This window comes from Felis catus, chromosome D3, assembly GCF_018350175.1.
Source record: "Felis catus isolate Fca126 chromosome D3, F.catus_Fca126_mat1.0, whole genome shotgun sequence".
Lineage (NCBI taxonomy): Eukaryota > Metazoa > Chordata > Mammalia > Carnivora > Felidae > Felis > Felis catus.
In genome coordinates this window covers 22,091,487-22,112,204 of record NC_058379.1, presented here as the reverse complement: position 1 = coordinate 22,112,204, position 20,718 = coordinate 22,091,487, and the positions used below count along the sequence as shown (strand labels likewise).

Sequence of the window (20,718 nt, the reverse complement as noted above, 5' to 3'; positions counted from 1 at the left end):
GGAACTATAAAGTAACTTGTGTTGTCAGCAGGCAGTGGCCACTGCCATTGTTGCCGGGACCTCTGCCTCAGGCTTACCTGCTCCAGAAAAGGGGCTCTTTTTAGGACTTGGCCATTCTAAGGCCCCAAGGCCCTCTGGTCCTAAATGGCCTTGGACATTCCTCAGCACAGCCCTCCAAAGGCCTCATGGCCCCCCCACTACACGCTCCATCATTCTTTCCCCTTTCTAGCATGGGTAGCCCTAGGGTAAGGACACCAGAAAATTCTTAGCCACAGAATGACCTGTGTAAGGGGAACACCACCAGGCCAGCATGGAACCTGTCTGAGATGGGTCTTGCGTGGAAACTTGGCCCAAAGATGTTGGCTCTCTGCAGAATGGTTGTAATTCAAGTGCACCTGGCTGTGGGGTTTTGGATTTTGCCGGATCATATTCTGACACCTCGCAGACTGCGTGGTGTGTGCATCTCTGGGCATATCCGTGTTTCTCTCTCAGCCCCACAGCCTATGTGAGAAGAGCCTAGGCACAAAGTGGCTCCACAGTTGAGGGGAAGGTCCCAGCCACGCTCTGGGGACCTGATGTTGCTGGGGCTGTAAGGAGCCCCCCTGCCGACTCAGAGCAGCTACTGAGTAGTGGGGGCCCCAGAACTGGGGTGTGGGCAAGTGGCCCTCCTCTCAGGCTGTGCCCTGAGATGAGGTTTTTCCTCTCCTGTTCTCATCACCCCCACCTCTACCTCAGCAGGCTATCACTCCTACCTCCTTCAGCAGGTTTTTCCCTCCCCTGGCCCCACAGTAGCTCTCACTTCCACTGTGTAACACCCCCCCGACCCCTGTCAAGGTTTCCTGAGGTGGTATTTCCTACCCAGGAACCAGCTCCTAGTCACCAGGACTTGGCAGTTAGAAATAGCTCCCTTTAGTTTTTAGGAATAGTCACCTTTAGTTTCTTGACCAATACGATCACACATGTAGGAATTTCTAATTTCTGTTTCTTTTAGTAAATAAAAAACCAATTTATTACTTTACAGCAAGAAATGTAACTGCCAAGAACCTGAGAATGAAGCTCACTGGCCCAGTAGAAATCAGTTCTCCTCTGAAGGAGGCTGGGCAAGCAGGTGGTCAGGGCTGTGGGGAGCCTGGGTTCATGGCCTTCACTCCCAGCCTCTCGAGGAAAAGGCCGGCTAAATCCCACGTGGTTTGTCTCTGGCCAAGCTCCTGTTAAGCAGCTTTCTTCCTGAATGTGGACTTTTCTGAGACCTCATTATTTTCAGATTGATTTTCCTCTTTAGCAGCAACTTGGATAGCTTCCCCCCAAGCCAAGTCTTGGAAGCCACCTTCCCGCAGTGGTGTTTGTGCTGGTCCTGCTAGTAGGGTCCCTCAACTGTGGGCGGTGACCACCCACTCTCAGTCCAGCAGGTGTGGGTACAGGACAGGGCAGGGAGGCGATGGTGGACCTGGGCAGGGACACAGCCTCCCTGGGAGCTGCTTCCACACTGACTGATGGAGGAAGGCACAGAGCAGAGGGGAGAGGGTGCTGATGAATGATTCCCTCGAGTCTTTCTTGCTGCAGACCTTTCCTCAGCTCTTCGCCTTCTCCCCACTCTGGATTTGAGCCCCAGATCAGAATCCCCAGCTGGTAGATCTGGGCTCAGCCTGCCTGGCTGGATGCAGTTATCCTCAGTCAGCTTTCTGCTCCATCTCACAGTGGTGGAGGTGCCCATGGATCCTGGCCTCTGGCCTGGCTCACAAGGCTTCTTCATAAATGAGCAATTCTGCTGAATCGTCAAGTCCAGAGGAAGCCGTTGTTTACGTGGTCATATCGTCCTCAGAGTGCAACTGGCTGAGGGGTCCCTGGCCCTGGCCCAGGGTTGAGGGCACGCCTGTGTGAATCTACCCACAGCTGACAGGGCATCTCTGCAGAGGTGAGGGGGTCTGCCCAGTAGAGGGCCTTCCTCTTACAGGAGCAAACACCGAGGCCCAGGGAAGGAAAGGGACTGGCTCAAAGTCACACAGTCTTTTGGTGTCCAAACCAACTCTTAAACTAAGGACGTGCCCACCCAGCACCCTCCCTAATGATATAGGAACATAGAAAACAGAAAACAAAGGACTACATTGGCAATTGGAAAGGCCTTAAAGTCTTCTAGGTCTTTCCTTGGCCTCACTGACCCTCACATCGGCCTCTCCCCATCAGTTCTGGGTCGGGGCTCACACCTGCTTAGCAGCCCAAGGGCACCTTTGGCTTCCCCAAAGCCCCCACAAGGGAGGGCTGTCCACTGCCCTTGGTGTCCTTCAGGAAGAATGTTCAGATGCTGGCAAATACAGAGCACATGCCAGGCGGCTCCCAGTTGCACGGACAGTGACCCAGAACTAGGAGAGGAATAAAAGGAGCTTTGGAGGAGCCAAAATAGCCTCCACAAAAGTAATCCCCACCCCCACCCCTTTCTCTCAGCCTCACTCTGAGCCCGTTTACTTTAAACATATCCTGCCAAGGGTACTTTTCTGGTGTTGCCATCAGAGACAGGCCTTCCCTAGGTGGCACCTCTGCCAGCCCGGTCCTCAGCTCTGCAGGCACGTCTATTTGCTCAGTCTCTGCATGCCTGGCTGGCCGGGGCTCAGGGTCCGCCTCCAGAGACGCAGACTGGCAGGGAGCTGGTAACGATGTTAACCTGGTTCCAAGCCCCCAGGACACATGCCTTTCAAGTGATGAGAGTGCTCACCTGCTCTCCTGGCCCCAGAAAGGTCTCTTAGTTGGGTGTTCTTGGTCACTTGGCAGGTATGGAATTGAAACGAGGGAGGCAACCCCTGTTCTGCACAGCACGTTTGAGTGAGGCAGGGAGGAGTTACAACGGGCATCAGACAGACAGATGAGGTTATCTGAAGAATTGCCGGGGATTGTTTCTTTGCTACTTTATGCTTTTCTCTACAGAGCTTTTCAGGTTTTCTACCATAAATGTGAATCATTTTTATGGCCAGGTAATAATGGCCGCTATTTGTGGCACTGTGTTGAGCACTTTATAGGCATTAACCCATTTTACAGATGAAGAACTGAAAGTTAAGATATTAAATAGCTGTACAAGGTCACAGTGGTAATAAATTCCAGGTCTGCTAGACTCATGAAAGGGGAGAACATCTCTTACTCAGGCAATTAAATGAGAGGGGCTACTGTATCCCCTTGTTCGTTTAAGACACGGATTTGCCTCTCTGCCAAAAAGTGGAACATGGCATGAGACTCCACCTTGACAGGGACCCTGGGTCTCTTCCTCGCCCTCCTTGCAGAGTTCCGCCAGGGCCAAGGGCCCCACCTGCCCCCCTGCAGCCAGAAGAGGAGGAAGGGTGCCCGAAGAAGGTCTGCAGGGTGGGAAAGAGGATCTTTGCAAGGACTGTGTAGTGAGGCCTGGCCAAGGGGGTGAGTCACAGGGCACCTGGGTTGTGATTCACTTCACTTTGGATTCCTGCCGTAACTCAAGAGCCAGGGGCAGCATAAAGGAAGACCCTGAACCTGGACCTTTCTCCTAATCCCAGAGCACCATAATCCTCCCCACCACTCATGCCCGCATGCTGCTGCAGCTCGCAAAACACTTTTCTACCCGTTGTCTCTGGTGTCATCCATTCATTCAGCGGGTTCCTAGTTAGCATTTCCTCCGTGCCTGGCTTGAGGGTGTGAGGATCAACCAGGAAGACATGGCTCCTAGTGATGGGACCCTTCTCCCCACCCTGGGGCCCCCTGCTTCAGCTCACTCCTTGTCATTGACGCCTAGAGGCAGCTGCATGTGGAAAGTTCTTTAGTGTGGTTACATGGGCATTAGATGGTTTCCAAGGATAAGCAGCCGTGGCTGTCTACAGGCCAGGAAAATGTAAACTAGTAGTTTCCAGTGACCTGCTCAACAGCACTGGCGCCGTCTGGGACAGATCAGTGGGTTCGCACGTGTAGGTTGCCAGACCTTGCTTTAGAGTTTAGTTCCCCTTGCTTTGGCCTTGAGACAGATGTCTGCACTGAGCAAAACCCCCAGATGGGGTTCCTTGTGGTCCATTAAAGATCATTCTCCCTGGTCCCATGCCCATTAACCAAGGGTTCAGGTGAAAGCTGCAGCTTCTTGCCCCAGTAAGCTTACACTGGGGGAGGGGGCTGCAGTAGCATGGGGCCCAGCCCCCATGCAACTGCCTCCAGCTGGCTGGGGAGCAACCCACTTCTGCACCTTGGGACCCTGGGGCGAGACTCAAACCAAGCAAGACATGGCGGGCAAGTGAACCAGAAGCCCTGGGAGGGGGGTCAGCTCCCTGCAGTGCTAGACCCTGAACAGCACCCCTACTCCTTCAAGGACACCCCCTAGAAGTGGAAGCTCAAGGTAGGCTAGGCACTCTGCCGGACGGAGGAGGCCGTGGGCGGCAGGTTGGCCTCAGCATCACAGCAGCTGCCATAATTGGAGCATGCGCCTCTATTTTTATGTTCCATCTCTGTGCCAGTGTTCATTTCCCTGGAGGAGGTGGGCCCTGCTTCCAGAGCTGTTCAGTATCCTCAGAATACTGTGTGTGTGGCTCCTGATCACAGCCTTCTGCTGAGTAGGGGAGGCACCAGGTTCTGTGGGCATCCTGTCAGTCGTGTGTACTTATTTTTCACCCTTCACTGTGGCTCCTGGCTTTGACCCTGTGCCCCAGACCCCTCCAAGTGAGAGGAAAGGAGATGGGTTTCTTTGCCCTTGGGGATTTTTGCCAGCCTTCTGCTTGCTGGAGTCTGTAGCCTGCCAAGGGGTCCCAGTGAGTGTTTTTTCCTGGGAAGATCAGAGATTTGGCTGCCACAGATGTGTTTGTGGGATGAGGGTTCTGCCTCTTTGCAGCTCCAGCAGAATGGAAGGAAAGCCCAGTTTCTATGTCAGCCTAGGGTGCCCATCCCTCAGCCCCCATCCCTTGGCCTTGTTGATAGCTGTCCCTAGTTAGGGTTCCACCCCTGTACCCCACTCCAGGGGAAGTTGCTAGAGAGCCCAGATGTCTCACTGGGACCCCGATGCCCTCAACACACCCTGTGCTGGTCACCAGTGAAAGAGGAGGGGAGATGAGTCACAGACCAAAGGCCAAGACAACGATGGTACTCTGGCTTGTGTTTTCCATCTGCCTGCCAGGATCTCACAATTTATTATTTATTATTATCTGATTTTTCCATCCAATCAGATCCTGATGCACCTTCTAGTGCTCTAGAGGCCAAGCTTCTCCAAGCATTGAGTCACACTTGCCCCCCTTTGGGGAGGGATGTCATTCATCCTATTTTCCAAAGTTTTTTGTTTTCTATCATTGATTCCTTTTTTTGCAGAACTCCTACAGGACTAATGCCCCACAGGACCTACTTAGGGGAAAGCAGACCTTCCCCAGTCAGGAAGGACTGGCAGTGCCTTGGCAGCCACCCCCATGCTCATGAGCCCTCGGTGGCTCCCTGTCACATGTGACCTGGTCCATGTGCTTCACTGTCCAGGACCAAGGCCTCCGACCTGCCTCATGCACTGCATGTCAGGAGTGGTCATACTCAGTGCTCCGGCCTGGTGCTCCCGCTCCTTCCTCTCCCTGTAGCATCACCCCTCTATAGTATATGCATCTGTAAGGCAGCCACCTCCTCCCAAAGGCCTCTCGGGGCCCTACCCCAGCCTGAAGTCCCCTCTCCAACACTCTCACCCCGGGGCTCCTGAGCCCCTTCTCTGTCAGAGGTCCGAGGCTCCCTGTGCACTCAGGAGCACCCAAATACCTCTTAGCCTCCTTCTCCCCCTTGCTCGAGTGGGGCAGAGTGCTGGCGTGTCTCCTCCAGGGCAGGGGACCAGAGGCACAGCGCCACCTCCCCCAAGTAAGTCTCGCCTCCCTGCCTGCCCACTCCAGGGCAGGCATGGGCCTCATCTCAGGGCTGGGTGCAGGCAAGCTGCTGCAGGACCCCCGTCTCCAGGGATATGGAGTGGCAGGTGCCATCAGGCTCTCTGTACATGCTGCCAATTCCAGCTCCACCTCTTGGGAGCCTTGGGGTCTTGGGCATGATCCTTAGCTTTCCATGCCATCCTTTCCTCTTTGGGTGTGATTCTTGCTGAGTACTGTGTTGGACGTGGGAACGACACAACATATGGAAGCTCAGGGCAGGCAGTCACTGAGCAACCAGGCTGTTCATTCTCAGACCCACTGAAGTCACTTGACATCCCGCAGACCTGCCTCAAGGCCTGTTTCTGTTCTCAGCAGCCAGCTGATTAGATTCTTCGATCAAATTCCGGCAGCTTAACAAACCTCCCGAAATCTAAAGAAAAGCCACCAAACCTGCTGTAATTGAATTTTCAGGGCGCTAACGTTGCAGCTTGGAAATGGCTGTTTTCTGCCAAGAGTGCAGTGCCCCCGCGGTTCTCACTTGAAAGTGATACCTGCTTTGTTTGTGTCTCCTCAGAGGCCCTGCAGTGGGGTGTCTCTTTGCACAGCCAGACTGCAAACTACGAGGATGCGCTCCCTGCGCAGAGTCCTTCTGGCTCAGGATGGGGATGAAAGTCCTCCCGGTGGGGCATCTGGGAGCCCCAGGGAGATGTGGCCACTGAGGGAGGAAAGGGAGCAGTGTCTGTCCCCATTAACTGTGTTGTTGGCTCAAGGGGGCACCACTGGGTCAGGGTTAGTCCTGCTGGTGATGTAAGTGCCCTGCAGCTGCCGCTGGGAAGTTGGGTCTCAGGCCCCAGGTGCAGTGGGGCCCAGGCTGCACTAATGCGGGCTCCAGCCATGTGACAGGTGCAGGGTCTCTCTCCCTGTGGAAGGCCAGGACAGGGCCAGTGGGACCAGCCTGGGGCGAGCAAGGACACACAGACACTGAGACTACATGGGTCCTGGGCCTCGGGGAAGTAGCCGGCTGCCAGACAGAGTAGAGGGGGAAAGAAATCCAGGCAATGGGGCCAAAGTGGAAAAACACCGAGGCTGTGAGATCTCCACCTGAGGCACAGGGTGAGCTGAAGAGCCGGGAAGGAGAAGTAAAGAGGGGCAATGGTAGGTGCTGCTCCAAGCTGGGCCTGGGCGTGGGGGCCGGGGAGTTCCTGCCTTTTTGGCACCCAAAGATGGATGAGCCTTCTGAATGTTCCTCAATGTTCCTCCCTGCCCAGGACCCTGCTGGGGCCTCTGTGCTTGTCCCTCCACCCCCATAGACCTGTCCTCTTCCCCTGTGGTCAGGACCCATCGCTGCACCACCTCCTCATAAAACTCATCCAGTCTAGTGCTGGGTGCAGGTGCAGAGGGGGAGGGGTGTGTGCTTGGCTCCCTCTGGCCTTGGCTTTGCCTGTCCTGAGGTCCCTTCGCAGCCAGGGCCTCATCTCCAGCACATCTCCAGCATAGCATGTGAAGGGAGGGGTGTCCCCTGGCCATCTCATGCCTTGATCCCAAGGAGTTCATGGGCAGGTGAGGGCAAAGCCAGACTTCCCAGAGAAACAAGCAAGAGGTAGTACAATATGGGGTGGCCCCAGGGCCTGTGACTCCCGCGTCCCCGCCATGTCTCCCTGCACTCTCCAAACCAGCCTTCACAGCCTTTTGTTAGTTCCAAGCTTGTGTTTGCTGCCCCTGACAGGGCTTCCCCACCCAGAAATCTGATCCATTTTCCTCCAAAGATGAAAAAAAAAAGCTCTACTTCTAAAAATAGCCTACCTGGCTCCACTGCACTATTTCCATAGCAACCCAATCCTTCCCAGGAGGCCCCCCAGTGAAAGAGGGTGAATGAGGGTCCCAGCCCTGGTGCGGGTCCCCAGCAGGCTCCTCAGCCAGAACTGGCTATTAAAGGCATTGAGGAGAGCCCGAGTGGGGAGCAGGGGCGGGGGCACAGCCAATATACAGGGACTCTCTCCCTGTGGCTCCCAGCCTCTACGATTTGAAGTAAACTCAAGACTGGTTCTGTGCAAAAGTGAGCTATACTGATAAGGGTGACAGGGATCTTGGTGGGCCACAGACCAGTAACTCCCAGTTCTGCCCTGGTTGCACACTGGCTGCTTAAATCCTTTTCCAGAGCAGGTATTGATATCCCCAAGCATATGGATGAGCGCACTTAACCCAGAGCACGTGGGGTCAAAGCAGGACTGCCTGGCCCAGAACCCAACTCCTCCCTGGGTCAGGAAGATATATGTGCCAGGCTTTGAGGGGGTACAGAGGAATTTGTGAGGCCTCTGTGCCCAGGTAGAGGTCTCCACATTTAATGAGAGAGCATCCAGGAACCGCACCCCAGGGCAGCAAATCAAACATGATGAAGCAGGACAGGTGAGAATGTGGCCTGCTGTGCAGCTCAGCCACAGCTACTTGGTGTGGCCCCTAAAGATGTCCAAGGCCTAGTTTCCAGAACCTGTGCATGGCAGAGGGGCTTTGCAGATGTATTTAAGAATGTTGAGATAGGGAGACTCTCCTGGATTATCCACCTGGCCCAGTAGAATCACAAGCATCCTTATAGGAGGGAGGCAGGAAGCTGAGAGTCGCAGAGATGCTACTCTCTTGGCTTTGAGGATGGAGGCAGGGGCCACAGGCTGAGGAACAGGGGCAGCCTCTACAAGCCAGAAAGGCCACAGGAACAGAGTCTCCCCTGGAGCCTCCAGAGGAATTCAGCCCTGATTTTAGGGCTGATATCAGGGCCCTAAAACACCTTGATTTTACAACTTATGACCTCAACAACTGTAAGGTAATGAATAAGCGTTTAAGCTGTCCTTTTCATGTCCTAGGGTCGCCATCACAAATCACCACAAACTGGTGGCGTAAAACCACAGAAGTTTATTCTTGCACAGTTCTGGATGCCAGAAGTCTGAAATCAAGGTGTTGGCACAGCCGTGCTCTCCAAAGGCCTAAGAACCTATTCCAGGCTTTTCTCAGCTTCTGGTGTTGCCGACAACGGTTGGCATAGATCTTTGGCTTGTGAATACATCCGTCCCCTAGGTCTCTGTCTCTGTTATCATGTATATTTCTGTGTCTTTTCTCCTCCTCTTATAAGGACATCAGTCATAGATTAAGGACCTACCCTATTCCAGTATGACCTCATCTTAACCAATTACCTCTGTAACTGGAATGTAACTTTACATTCTGAAGTTCCAGGAAAGACATGAATTTTGGGGTGGGGGTCAGGGAACACTAGCTAAGCTAGTATAGCAACTAAGGATTGGAAACTCATACACTCAGAGAGCTTGCTGTGGATGGGAGGCCACCGCCACACTCTGCTGGCCTGGCCATGATGGACAGAGAAGTTGTGACTGTTGCCTTTATAACACTGGTAACCTGAGTTTTGTGGATTTATTCTCTTCTAACAAAAAGTTCATTCTGGTGTGTAGCTGGTGAAAGCTGATGGGTATTTTAGGAATCCGTACTTTTCTGGAAATGGTGGTGTCTGAGAATAGGCTGGAACTTTTGTTTTACATGGCCTCGCTGTCTCAAGAGCTGCCTGTGCCTTGTCCTGAGTCTGCCTTGGAGGCCAGGTCAGTTGTTCTTTCGTGTTTCATAGTCTGGAGCTGCTATTTGCTTCTGTTGCTTTAGTGAAGGAGGCTTGGGAGTGCCACTAGCCGAGGAATGTCAGGCCAAGCTCCTCAGCAGTTACTGAGAAGTTGTTTTTGCTAGAAGGTGCAGGTCCTCTTTGGCCCAGCGCCCTCTCTGGGGAAGATGAAGAGCAGAGTCAGCTTCTCCATCTTCCATGTCCAGCGTCCTTGTTTCAGAAGCCACAACCTTCTGAAACATCTCTAGATGTTTCTAGATGGCAATGCAACTCACCAGGATTCCTGCTTAGTCGCTTTTCTGTGAAGGTTTGATCTGAGTGTTAGCGTGCTGGGATCAGCCGTACACAGACAGAGCAAAGGCCTGGGGAAGCGAGGTGGGAGTTCAGCAAGATGGCCCTGGCAGCCCTGCTGGGAGGCACAGAAGGGGAGAAGCTGGTCCTTTGCAAAGCAGGGCATGAGCATTGCCCATGCAGAAGTCCCATGCTGCCTGCATCCTGCCAGAGGCCCTCATCTTGCCCCCTTCAGCTCTCCTGTACTCCCTATCACTGCCCCTCAAGATAGGTTCCCTGGGGTCATTGTCCTCTGTGAGCTGTGTCCTTGGAGGCCAGCAGTGTGGGGATGTGGGCTCCTGCCCTGACTCTGGTGGCCTTGGCCCAGACACCCCCTGCCCTGAGCCTCAGCCGTCTCACGGAGATGAGGGCACAGGGTGGCAGGGTCCTCAGGCCCCCCCCCAGTGCAGACACTCTGGCTCTGTCCTCCTCCTGGCAAACCTGACAGTTTCGGAGCGGGCACGAGATGACCTCGGCTGGGAAGAGCAGGGCAAGATGAGATGCGTTAGTCCTGCAATAAAGAGAAATCACTGTGCAGGGTGAGGGTGGGCACTCGCTCCGGGACTAGAGGATAGTGCATGGTCTCCCAGAAGCCAGGGTGTCTCTCCTGGCCTTACTGCTTATCTCCCAGGCCAGATGCACAGAGATCCCTGCAGTGTGGCCAGCACTGAGGGGTGGAAAATGGCCACGATGACAGGGCAGGGGGGACGTGACACCCCAACTCTGCCACTCACATAGGATCCATCCTGCTCTGAGCCTCAGTTTCCTCACCTGTAAAATGAGGGTGCTAAGGGTACAAGGATAGGATGCTGCCATCTCATCCAGCTGCTTCATCGCTGCGGGAAGCTGCCTCTTCCAGACCTTGCTTCCTGAGCTGCTGAGACCCAAGCTGGGTCTGAGTGCAACTCATGCAGCATTTCCGGAGGGCACCAGCGAGGCGCAGAGCCAGCCAGAAGCCAAATGAGTGAAACAGAGCAACTGACTGCAGGGAGCTTGGCGGAGGCAGCCAGTGAGGGGCACTGCAGGGCCAGCATGACAGTGCATGGAGAGAAGGGGAAAGATGAGCCCCGTGAAGGGATAGAGATTTGACAGGAAGGATGGGCAGAAGGATCCTCACCAAGCTAAGGGCAGGTGCCATGTGCACTTCAGGGTCCTTTCACTGACCCTTTTGCTCGCACCTGCTGCCCAGTAAAGGCAGTCCCCTGTCCTCTCCTATCTTCCCCCACCCTCAGGCTGTGCTGAGAGAAAAAGTGAGCCCCAGCACTCTGCCCCAGCAGACCTGAGTGCCCGCGCTTAGCGCTGTGGGCTCCTGATATCAGCAGCTTGTGCGTGACATGGGATCAGAGGCCAGCCTCCCACCGCCTGGGGAGGAGGCTCTGATAGCAGCAGTGCTCCCCATGTACTCCCCTCCTGGGAGAGGTATCTGGATCATCTGCCCAAAAACCCAGGCTCTGAGCCCTCAACAAATGCACCTTAGCCACTTGGAAAGAGCCTGCCCAAGGTCTAGGCCGTATCTGACAGACTGGGGGCTCAGTCAAAGCAAATTACAGCTGCCATTGCTGCTGCTCCAGCGTCTGACCTTGACCAAGCACCTCTCTCCTTCTGGGCCTCAGTCTTCCCATCTGAAAGCAAAGGCATGGCCTGGAGGCAATGGGCACAACCGAAAAGCATCCATGCTCTGGAGGGAGTTCGTGGACCAGTCTGCCTTCTTGGGTTTATCCTGGCCGTGCCACAACCATCCTGTGTCACCCGACAGCCTAAGAGGCTGCCAGAATGCTCTTGCCATGCTTGTATCAGCTAACAGCAACTGTGAAGAAAACGAGAGAAGTGAGTGGAAGAGACAGTGAAGGCTAGGAGCCATGCTCCTCCATCACCTCCTCTTGTCCTGTTGGGCCACCCTCACCATTAGACACTTGTCCTTTATCTGAGGGCCAGAGTCTGCCTCCCCAGAAGCTCTACCAGTTGTTCTGAATGGAGACAAAGCAACAGCTGAGGAGGGGCCCAGAAAAGTAGGACATTTTCTGATGCTCTCCACAGCGGCCCTGAGAAGCCCTAGAAGGTGCCACCACAGCTCTGAGCCTGGGGCCACATCCCTGCCCCGCTGGCCTCCCTCCCTGCCTCAGCACTTCAGCAGTGCAGCTCTCCCACCCCCAGTCCCCCACTCCTGGCTTAACCCCTGGGCCTTATGCAGAGACACCACCTGCTAGGGATCCACTGGCTCCTTCCCAGTCTCCACTGAAACTCGGCTGGGGCTGAGCCCGGGTCGGCACCGGGTCCTGGCTGATAAAACATTTCACCCTCCCAGTGCTCAAGTAGACCTCCATTTAAAGGACCAGCATTTTCTAGAAGGTCATGGAGGGGCATTGGGTTCAGCCACCACATGAAAACCAGGGTGTGCTTCTCCGAACGTTGCATCTCGTTTCCCAGGCCAGGTGCACAGAAATCCCCTCGGTGTGGCTGCTGTTGTCGCTGGGGATAATCCCACCTGATGTGGCCCACCTGACACTCAGTTGCATCCCAGACCTGTGAGGTGGGTGTTGGTGTCTTTGCTGTCCACCCGAGGATCCCAAGGCTCAGAGAAGGAAGACAGCCACACAAAGCAGCATTCATGCCTGTTCACTCTGACCACCTCATTTTTATACCACCCCAGGACAACCTGGCAGCCCCCACCCCCAAGAACTGCTCAGCGTACTAAATCCTGGCCTTCACGTGGGCTCTGAGGCAGGCAAGGGGGCCCTCTGTGCCCAGGAGCATGGCTTTGACTTGGCCCTAGATTTCAGTTCCTGCTGTTCTTGTATTAATATACAAAACTGCAAAATTTCTGTAGGATTTTACATTTGTGGATGGTTTCGTGTTTGCTGTTTTGTGGAGATGGGGACTGAACAGAGGGGATACGTGGGGTCATAAAAAGCGTGAGAGTCCAAGACTCTCAGTCCAGGACTGAGTCCAGGACTCTCTTGAGTCCAAGTCTCAAGACTTGAGAGCCATAGGCCTGAACAACCTTGTGCATACAAGTGTTTGCCTTCCTTTGGACCAAATCCCCACCAATAGAGTGCCCCCATCAAAGGAAGAAGCAGGGGGCATCTGGGTGGCTCAGTCAGTTAAGTGTCCAACCCTTGATCTCAGCTCAGGTCATGATTTCCATGGTTCATGGAATTAAGCCCCATGTCCAACTCTGCACTGACAGCATGGAGACTGCTTAGGATTCTCTCTCTCTCTCTCTCTCTCTCTCTCTCTCCCTCTCCCTCTCTCTCTCTGCCTCCTCTCTGCCTCTCCCCTACTGTTTCTCTCTCTCAAAAAAAAAAAAAAAAAACAACAAAAACAAAAAACTTGAAAGGGAGAAGCTGAAGAGCCATTTTCAGAACTCTTGACGGGTATCTGCCAGTTTATCCTTCAGAAAGCCTAAGCTAATCCAGCACCATTCATTCTTTTTTCTAACTTGACTAGTATCACATTAGTCTTGTTTACATCTCTAATAATGAGTTTCATATCTCTTTCCAGTGTGAGTCTGCTCATTGCAAGGACCCCTGACCCCAAATTGAGACCTGGGGACTCAGCATGGTCAGGGTCCATCATTTTAAAAAAATTTCTTTTAATGTTTATTTTTGAGAGAGAAAGGGACAGAATTCAAACAGGGAGGGACAGAGAGAGAGGGAGACAGAAGCAGAAGCAGAACCTGAGCTATCAGCACAAAGCCCCCTCGTAGGGGCTCAAACCCATGAACTGTGAGATCATGACCTGAGCCGAAGTCAAACGCCTAATTGACTGAGCCACCCAGGTGCCCCAGGGTTCATCATTTTAGAGGCGGAGTCCCTTTCCTGGTTCAGCTCTGCTTCCACCCAGGCTTGGGTGGGGGTTCACAGCACTATGCTCAGGAATGTGTCTGAACAGCCATGACCCTGTGGGAAAGCGAGAGGCTGGGCCGCACATCAGCTTCTGAGTGACATCTACCCGCTCCTCTTAGAGGACTGGCTGGGGACGGGCACTGCCTGGGAGTGCGGCCATCACTAGATGGTCATGGCCTTGGGGCTCGGTGGGTGCTGGGTGGGTGCTGCCGTCAGCACATCTGGGCTGGGCTCAGGGGTCCTGTTCTTTCCAACCCCTGGCCTCCTGTGGCTACTCTGGCCCTTCAGTCTGCTCATCCTGCCACTTACCACCCATCTCATCTTTCCCAGGGACCTCTATTTAAATGCCCACACTCTCCCTTTTGCCCAGGGATGAAGGCCCAGGCTCCTTAGCTGTGCCAGAGGCCCTTTACCATCCCCCCTCTCCAGTCAATTCCTCAGTGCCTCACTCCTGCTGCTCATGCCTCTCTCCAGACACTACACTGGTGTGTGTGACCTGCTTCCTCCATGCATGCCACTGGGAATCGTGGATGGGCCTCGTGAAAAGCCCAAGATCATTCATTCCATCACTCACCCACTCCCTCCCTCCCTCTTGCCCTGCCCACACACCCGCCCTCCCTCCCTCATTCTCCTGATCTCACTGTCCCTCTGGGAGAGACTCTCCTTGCCCATCCCCATAGAACACACTGTGCTGGTCAGTAACCGCTGACCCAAGAATCTTCCCATCCCTGCCCGAACAACACAGCTCACAGCTTGGGAGCAGAACAAGTACATCCTCTTGTCCCCGGCCACTGGACCTGAACTTGGACCTTAAGAGCTGCTTACTAAGGTGTACTGCATAACAACGAGTTAAGTAGAGGTGTGGTTACCCACCTCTGCCCACCACACAGACAGATGCTCAGAAGTAGCCTAGTCATGCCTCTCATCAGTTCTTGCTTAGAGCACAGAGGGTCCCGTTCAGGCAGACCTGCAGCCAGCGTGTCCCCACACACCCCTCCCAGCATACAACTGCAGCTGTTCTGACAGGTCGGTGGCTGACCAATCTGGTTGCTGGACATGTTGAACCTGGAAAGGTGACAGGAGATTGCATTGTAACTGAGAGACCAGGCTCTAAGCCAGACAGACCTGGATTCAGAAACGGCTCTGCCCCCTTGACAGCAGGGCTCTAAACTGGTGGCTTTGTGTCTCAGAACCTGCGTTTTCTCATTTCTCACTGTCTGCTGACCACCATGAGGCTCAGCATTCACACTGATCAAGCGAGGGGCCCAGACACTGACCCAGCACGTGTGGTCTCCTGACACTGGGTCATTTCTGCGCTGTAGTTGGGCTGGCTGTGGTGGGCAGAGGGAGAGCCCTCTCTGCCCCAAGCCTGGATGCTGGCCGCTAGCCCCCATGACCAGCAGGGACAGGGTTGCAGTGGACACTGCACCCCCAGCCTCCAACCCACCCAGTCCCCACACTGCTGGCTGTCCTGGCACTGCCACCAGCTCAGGGCATGCTCAGAGCAGTAACTCAGCCGTGGCCACCCCCACGCACCCTGCCTGCCGTGGGAAGAACTCTATTCTGTCACAGTATACTTTTTTTTTTAATTTTGTATCTTGGGTTACAGATTTCCTTTACAAAAAAAAAAAAAAAAATTTGTGCTGATTATTTCTGAAGAAAGACATTTCAGAAACCCCTGGGAGTTACAGGTTCTGGGTTCTTTATTGTCCCGTGCAGTCTGTTTTTTTTTTTTTTTTTTTTTTTTTATTTTTTTTTTATTTTTTTTATATGAAATTTATTGACAAATTGGTTTCCATACAACACCCAGTGCTCATCCCAGAAGGTGCCCTCCTCAATACCCATCACCCACCCTCTCCTCCCTCCCACCCCCCATCAACCCTCAGTTTGTTCTCAGTTTTTAACAGTCTCTTATGCTTTGGCTCTCTCCCACTCTAACCTGTTTTTTTTTTTTTTTCCTTCCCCTCCCCCATGGGTTCCTATTAAGTTTCTCAGGGTCCACATAAGAGTGAAACCATATGGTATCTGTCTTTCTCTGTATGGCTTATTTCACTTAGCATCACACTCTCCAGTTCCATCCACGTTGCTACAAAAGGCCATATTTCATTTTTTCTCATTGCCATGTAATATTCCATTGTGTATATAAACCACAATTTCTTTATCCATTCATCAGTTGATGGACATTTAGGCTCTTTCCATAATTTGGCTGTTGTTGAGAGTGCTGCTATGAACATTGGGGTACAAGTGGCCCTATGCATCAGTACTCCTGTATCCCTTGGATAAATTCCTAGCAGTGCTATTGCTGGGTCATAGGGTAGGTCTATTTTTAATTTTCTGAGGAACCTCCACACTGCTTTCCAGAGCGGCTGCACCAATTTGCATTCCCACCAACAGTGCAAGAGGGTTCCCGTTTCTCCACATCCTCTCCAGCATCTATAGTCTCCTGATTTGTTCATTTTGGCCACTCTGACTGGCGTGAGGTGATACCTGAGTGTGGTTTTGATTTGTATTTCCCTGATAAGGAGCGACGCTGAACATCTTTTCATGTGCCTGTTGGCCATCCGGATGTCTTCTTTAGAGAAGTGTCTATTCGTGTTTTCTGCCCATTTCTTCACTGGGTTATTTGTTTTTCGGGTGTGGAGTTTGGTGAGCTCTTTATAGATTTTGGATACTAGCCCTTTGTCCGATATGTCATTTGCGAATATCTTTTCCCATTCTGTTGGTTGCCTTTTAGTTTTGTTGGTTGTTTCCTTTGCTGTGCAGAAGCTTTTTATCTTCATAAGGTCCCAGTAATTCACTTTTGCTTTTAATTCCCTTGCCTTTGGGGATGTGTCGAGTAAGAGATTGCTACGGCTGAGGTCAGAGAGGTCTTTTCCTGCTTTCTCCTCTAAGGTTTTGATGGTTTCCTGTCTCACATTTAGGTCCTTTATCCATTTTGAGTTTATTTTTGTGAATGGTGTGAGAAAGTGGTCTAGTTTCAACCTTCTGCATGTTGCTGTCCAGTTCTCCCAGCACCATTTGTTAAAGAGGCTGTCTTTTTTCCATTGGATGTTCTTTCCTGCTTTGTCAAAGATGAGTTGGCCATACGTTTGTGGGTCTAGTTCTGGGGTTTCTATTCTATTCCATTGGTCTATGTGTCTGTTTTTGTGCCACCGTGCAGTCTGTTAAAGCAGCAGCGAGGGCCAGGCGAGCTGCCCACCTACCCCACCCACTGCAGTGCACCCCCTCGGGGTCCCCATAGCCCCGCCTCCCTTTGGACACAGCCAGGGCTGGCAGTGGGCTGGGCTCCAAGGCACCCCGGACTCCCAGGAAGGGCACCTGGGCAGCTTTGTGAGAGGTGAGAGGGGTTGGCACAGAGGAGAGTGGGCACCAGCCTGGCCCACTCACAGAGGCCCCAGCAGCCTGGCATGAAGAAGGTAGCTGTAAAGGCAGACAGACTAGCTGGATGGCCTGGGGCATGACTTCACCTCTCTGGTCCTCAGCTACCTGTCTGTCCCTGGGGGGTGGTATAGTCCCTCGCCTGACAAGGCCATGGAGATGCTACAGCCAGCGTCTGGACAGAAAGACATTTGATAAATGAGAGGGGCCCGGCTACTGCAGGGGAGTTGGGTGGGGCCTGTGGGAAGATGACATGGGGCAGAAACAGGGCAGGGGAGTACGGCCTGGGGGATCTTCAGGCAGGCTTTGAAGATAGGGTGGCATTGGGCTGGGGCTGGGTAGGGGTGAGACCTCTGAGAAGGTAGGGGAGGTGTGAGGAGGTTTCAGGCTGTAAAGACACAGGCCCCGAGCATGAGCACTCAAGTGTCGCAGGGAACAGGGGGCAGCTGGGCATGGCTGGGCATGGGCAGAGAGCAAAGTGAGGCCGGCAGGAAAGTGTGGGTCAGTTTAGGCTGAGCCTGTGATGTAGGGAAAGGAGCCTGCCTTCATCCGGGGTCCCTGGTCTGCAACGAGAGCCGCTCCTCACAACAGCCCCCACCTCTCCACCCAGCACAGTCCACCCCGGCCTGTAAGGTGCAGCTTAGGGGACTGGTGCCCCACATGCAGGCGGGTGCCTGCAGGCCTTCTCCCCCAAAGTGCAGGCCGGGCCTCGTCCATCGAGCTGGTCTCCCCTTGCATCCCCTCCCCCTGACTCAGGAGGGCCTGTGCCTACCCTGGAAGGCTGGCCAGGAGCAGGAGCTGGCACCATCCAGTGCACTCTTTTGAGTGGCTCTATCTGCTCCTTCCTCCTGGGCCCAGGCCATGTAGGCCCCTTGGTGCTGTGCTGGTCGGTTAATAACCATGGCGACTCGTTTTCCTTCCACAGATGACTCTGGGGACGAAGACGACGAGACTGCCTCTCCAGCTGACAAGAGCGAGCTACACAGCACCATCAAGAGTCTCTCCTTGAAGTTGGACGACCTCAGCACGTGCAATGACCTCATCGCCAAGCACGGTGCCGCCCTCCAGCGCTCGCTGAGTGAGCTGGACAGCCTCAAAATCCCATACGAGAGCAGTGAGAAGCTGAAGGCTGTGAACGAACGGGCCACCCTCTTCCGCATCACCTCAAATGCTATGATCAATGTAAGTGTCCACTGGCATCACTGCCTTGGCCCAGGGCTCCCCAGAAGGGAAGCGGCTCCCCGACACCAGCACCACAGTCCCTGAGTGGGCGGCCGGGGTGCTTGACAAACCCTGACTCCGTTTCTTGGTGGCTTCAGGTCACTTCCCAAAGCTGGCTCCCTCCTGTGTTCTTTGTGATTGTCTGGTGGAAACCAGAGTGGGGGTTGGAATCTCGAGGCTTGCAGGTGATTCGGGCCTAGCTGAGGAAGCCCAGGGCCCGAGTTGAGCAGGTGGCTCTGCCCACACATTAGGGACACAGCTGCCACGTTGACCCACAACAACTGCTACTGCTCTTTCCCCTAGTTCACCACTTAGATGTAACAGGATCAGGACCCAGTAACCACAGGGGCATGTTCGCGGGTAGAAGACGGGCATTGGGGGTTCCGTTAGCCAGAAGAGCTTAAAGATGAACCTGCCATCATGGGTCATACCAACCTGATAGTAGCCAAATGAGTAGCCACGGTCTGTAAATTAAGAGGCACAGCCTTGGGGGTCATTGCTTTCCATGGGTTTCTAGAAACCACATTGCTGTGACTGGGAGCTGGGAGGGTCTTTTCATAGTGGCAGAGAATATAATGCTTAACTGTGCTTCTGGGACCTTCTCCCTTCTGCCTGGAAAGTTTTTCCCTGAGATGTGTATGCTCTTCTAGGCCTCTGCCATGCAGACACAGGTCTCACTGCAATAGCCTCCTCCCAGGGACGGCCCCCAGGAGGAACACATCAGGACCAGGGTGGCATGTTGGCAAAGGGACCAGAAAGGGGAGATGTGGAGAAATGGAGGCCACCTCAGAGGAGGCGGCCCATGTCCAGAGAAGGTGGTTCAGGCAGACCATCAGGCTGGCCACAGACAATGGACAGTACTGGTGCCCAGCAAGCACCAGATGGGGGATCCAGCCTCCAAATCAAGGGGTTCATACCAGAGCAGGGTCAGGAGTTGGGACTAGGCTGTACATCCAGGGCAGGGTGGGAAGGTGGAGGCTGGAGCCCACTGCAGGCCAAGACCCCTGGGCAAAAGAGACCCCGGGGCATCAGAGACTTGCCCCGAGCCTGATTCACTGGGACAATGGGCAGTCCATTTGGGGCGAGTAGACCACATCCACCACCCACACCCACCCTGCCACTGGAGCTACCCCTGGTGCAGGAGGAAGCCTTAGGAATCTGTACCCTGGGGCCTGGGGCTGAGGACGTGCGCCCCTCTTCCCAGGCACAGCATCCACAGTGCTTGGCTCCCTGAGCTCAGCAAGTGCAGACCTTTGTCCACAGCGTTCAGGGGTATTTGGTGCTTGCCTGCTGAGAGGCTGCTGGGTCACAGCCGTGCTGCCGCCCTGCGGGTTAATCCCATCATTGGTCATACTGTCATCTTCCTGTGTTAACCCTCTCGGCCAGCTGGCCTCCTTAAAGCCCCCAGACTCTACGGGTCTGGGTCACCGCACTTCTTCCAGTGACAGGCACAGATATTAAGCATCTAATGACACGATGGTACATTTGTATTTCCCGTCCATCCTAGAAGCCATCCTCACGTGAGGCTTCCCTGGCTCTGCCTCTCCGCCTCCTGAGACTGAAGCCACTTTGTCTTGAGTAAGCAGTTTTGGCTTTTCCCAGATAATGAACTTCTCAACTGACGTCTTTAATAGCAATCTTTTATCAGGCATCAGAGACTTGTCTGTATTTAGGAAGCCATAAAAACAGTTTGCCATATAAGTGCATAATGAATTGTTTGATGGGAAGCAAGCCCCTAGGGTTGATTACAGAAGACTGCAGTTCTGGCACCAGGAAAGTCGACCCAAGTGACCAAGAGCCGTACTCCCGGCTGGGCTCTGCCCACCTGCTAGCATGAAGCTGATGTGAGGACCTCTCCCATCTACCTCCATTGTGGGGGGTGCACACAGAAGTGTGGTGTTGGCCCCAACAGGCTGTGCTAATAGCCCAGGCTGGTACAGAGGCCCGTGTTTCTACTGGGGACCCTTCCTGATGCTTCCTGCCTCACCTGGCAGGAACCGAGTCAGCTCTGGGAGCGCAGTTTACACGGTTGTCAGACACCAAATGTCTAAATTCCCTTCCCACATAGAGAGGGATCAGCTGTGTCGCCTTCACTTTTCCCCAAAGTGGCCAGGAATCTGGAGTTGTTCAGCCTTCAGGAGAAAAGTCAGAGGGACAATTAAATCTCTTTCAAATTTGGGAAAGGGTACTGATATCACAAGCATAACTCCTAGCAGGGTGGAGAGAGCGCTCCCTGGACAATTCCTAAGACCCCAGGAACTGTGGTTAGTGACACAGCCCATTCCTGTGCCGTTGCTCCCAGGCGCAGTGAGACTCACCTCAAGTCAAGCATGGCCCTTTCTGTAAGTGTTTGAGGGAACAGGACACGCAGAGGAAGTTTCTGGATCAGGAAGGTTGAACAGTATCACAGTGTTCCACCTCTTTGTGCCTTTGCCTATGCTGTACCTTCTAGACATTTCTCCACCCTTTAGATGCCTGGTAGATCCCTTTTCATCCTTCAGAA

The 20,718-nt window shown here is 53.8% G+C and overlaps 1 protein-coding gene across 3 annotated transcripts in view; it reads left to right on the top strand.

The window, feature by feature from the left end:
• Positions 1 to 20,718, top strand: part of OSBP2 (oxysterol binding protein 2) — a 179,969-nt gene that overhangs the window by 128,924 nt on the left and 30,327 nt on the right. For all 3 annotated transcript variants that reach the window (XM_019814768.3, XM_019814769.3, XM_023241575.2), the window contains one exon: positions 17,920 to 18,176. In XM_019814768.3, the coding sequence (XP_019670327.1) occupies positions 17,920 to 18,176 (257 nt within the window). The remainder of the gene's footprint in view (positions 1 to 17,919; positions 18,177 to 20,718) is intronic.